Genomic DNA, 2,880 nt, shown 5'->3' on the forward strand with positions numbered 1-2,880 from the left:
CCGGTAGCCATTTGATTAGCTATTCAGCAGTCTTATGGCTTGGGGGTAGAAGCTGTTAAGGAGCCTTTTGGTCCTAGACTCGGCGCTCCGGTACCACTTGCCGTGCGGTAGCAGAGAGAACAGTTTATGACTATGGTGGCTGAAGTCTTTGGTGTAGAGGTCCTGGAAGCTTGGCCCTAGTGATGTACTGGGCCGTATGCACTACCCTCTGTAGCGCCTTGCGGTCGGATGTTGAGCAGTTGCCTTACCAGGCGGTGCCCTTTTCACGATTGTTTTGGTGTGTTTGGAACATGATTGTGGACACCAAGGAACTTGAAGCTCTCAACCTGCTCCACTACAGCCCCGTCGATGAGAATGAGGGCGTGCTCGGTTCTCTTTTTTCCTGTAGTCCACAATCATCTCCTTAGTCTTGATCACATTGAGGGAGAGGTTGTTGTCCTGGCACCACACGGCCAGGTCTCTGACCTCCTCCCTATAGGCCGTCTCATCGTATTCAGTGATCAGGCCAACCATCGTTGTGTCGTCGGCAAACTTAATAATGATGTTGGAGTCGTGCCTGGCCACCAGTCGTGTGTGAACAGGGAGTACAGGAGGGGACTGAGCACGCACCCCTGAGGGGCCCCTGTGTTGAGGATCAGCGTGGCAGATGTGTTGTTGCCTACCTTTACCACCTGGGGGCGGCCTGTCAGGAAGTCCAGGATCCAGTTGCAGAGGGAGGTGTTTAGTCCCAGGTTCCTTAGCTTAGTGATGAGCTTTGAGAGGGCTATGGTGTTGAACGCTGAGCTGTAGTCAATGAACAGCATTCTCACGTAGGTGTTCCTTTAATTCAGGTGGGAAAGGGCAGTGTGGAATGCAATATCTGTGGATCTGTTGGGGCAGTATGCAAATTGTAGTGGGTCTTCTGGGATGAGGGTGTTGATGTGAGCCATGACCAGCCTTTCAAAACACTTCATGGCTACAGACGTGAGTGCTACGGGTCGGTAGTAATTTATGCAGGTAACCTTGGCTTTCTTGGGCACAGGGACTATGGTGGTCTGTTTGAAACATGTAGGTATTACAGACTCGGTCAGGAAAAGGTTGAAAATGTCAGTGAAGACAGTTGGTCAGCGCTCTGAGTGCACGTCCTGGTAATCCGTCTGGCCCTGCGGCCTTGTGAATGTTGACCTGTTTATTAAAGGTCTTATTCACATCGGCTACGGAGAGCGTGATCACACAGCCGTCCGGGACAGCTGGTGTTATCATGCATGCTTCAGTGTTTCATTAAGCTCGCACCTCCCGAGTGGCGCAGCGGTCTAAGGCACTGCATCGCAGTCACTACAGACCCCGGTTCGGTCCCAGGCTGTATCACAACCGGCAGTGATCGAGGAGACCCATAGGGTGGCGCACAATTGGCCCAGCATCGTCCGAGTTAGAGGAGGGTTTGGCTGGGGGGGCTCCAACACATTGGTGCGGATGGCTTCCGGGTTAAGCGGGCGCGGTGTTAAGAAGCGCGGTTTGGCGGGTCATGTTTTCATAGGACGCATGACTCGACCTTCGCCTCCCGTTGGGGAGTTGCAGCGATGACACAAGATCAAAATTGGGGAGAAAAAAGTGGGTAAAATAAGTAATTTAGCTCGTCTGGTAGGTTTCCCTTTTGTAGTCCGTAATAGTTTGTTAAGCCGAGCGTCAGAGCCGGTGTAGTAGGATTAAATCTTAGTCCTGTATTGACGCTTTGCCTGTTTGATGGTTGGTCGGAGGACATAGCGGGATAGCGTAGCGTATAGCTGTAATTACGGTAGTACTACACCGGTATGTGAGAAACTCAATGCTAAGTCTTTACCAATAAAGTGCATGTGTTCAGCTTGGGTCTAGTGGGACATCTCAATACCTCTTTCTCTTGTCTACTAGGACACGGAGTGCCCAGACACAGACACGGTTAAAGATGGAGGTCCCTTTGTCAAGGAAGARATCGGCAGAAAGGGGATGAGGAGAAAAGTACAATCGGCCGAAAACGGTTATAACCTGCGAGAGAAAGGACATGACAACGCTGGCTTTACCGAAGACACAAAGCCTTTTTAAAAGCCATAGAACTAAAATGACTAATMACTGTAATATAACACTTACTGTAATATAATACTTACTGTAATTCTTATGTGTATGTTAAAAGCATGAGAACTTTTAGTCTCTGAAAGGTAATAAAATGCTTAGATTGGTGACTACATGATAAAAGCAGTAACACCCACTCACTGACACCAACTCTCTGCTTCACACTAAACACACATTCTGTYTGTTCCAAGTGGCACCCTTTCATTGGGGCTCTGGTTTAAAGTAGTGCACTATATATAGGGAATAGGGTTCTATAGGGCTGTCAGCGTTAGTGGTGTATAGGTGAGGACGGAGTCAAGCGCAGGAAACAGAACTGAGTAAAAATAACGTACTTTACTCGGGGAAAAATATACAAGTACAAAATAAATCCACGTAGGGAATAACAAACCCTAACACATAACAGGAACAATCACACACAACACATACTGGGAACCAGAGGGTTAAATAGGGAGATAATAATAACTTAATGGGAACCAGGTGTGAACACTCAAGACATAACAAATGGAAAACAGAAACATGGATCGGTGGCAGCTAGAAAGCCGGTGACGACGAGCGCCGAACGAACAAGGAGAGGCACCAACTTCGGCGGAAGTCGTGACAAGGGCCCTGGTCTAAAGTAGTGCACTATATAGGGAATAGGGTTCTATAGGGCCCTGGTCAAAAGAAGCAATCAGGTGTTTTTTCTTTGTACTCCTGGAACACAAAACAAGGCGTGAATAAGAATCTACTTCCTGGAACACAAAACGAGGCGTGAATATGAATCTACTTCCTGGAACACAAAACGAGGCGTGAATA

General features: G+C 48.2%; 1 protein-coding gene across 1 annotated transcript in view; it reads left to right on the forward strand.

Annotated features, from left to right (window-relative positions):
• LOC112073298 (sodium-coupled monocarboxylate transporter 2) overlaps window positions 1-2,856 on the forward strand; it is a 29,087-nt gene extending 26,231 nt beyond the window's left edge. The window contains exon 12 of the mRNA XM_070440097.1: window positions 1,888-2,856. Coding sequence (XP_070296198.1) covers window positions 1,888-2,058 — 171 coding nt within the window. The 3' untranslated portion in view covers window positions 2,059-2,856. The remainder of the gene's footprint in view (window positions 1-1,887) is intronic.
• Window positions 2,857-2,880: the final 24 nt, after the last annotated feature.

The sequence above is a fragment of the Salvelinus sp. IW2-2015 genome, unplaced genomic scaffold (assembly GCF_002910315.2).
Source record: "Salvelinus sp. IW2-2015 unplaced genomic scaffold, ASM291031v2 Un_scaffold2213, whole genome shotgun sequence".
Taxonomy (NCBI): Eukaryota; Metazoa; Chordata; class Actinopteri; order Salmoniformes; family Salmonidae; genus Salvelinus; species Salvelinus sp. IW2-2015.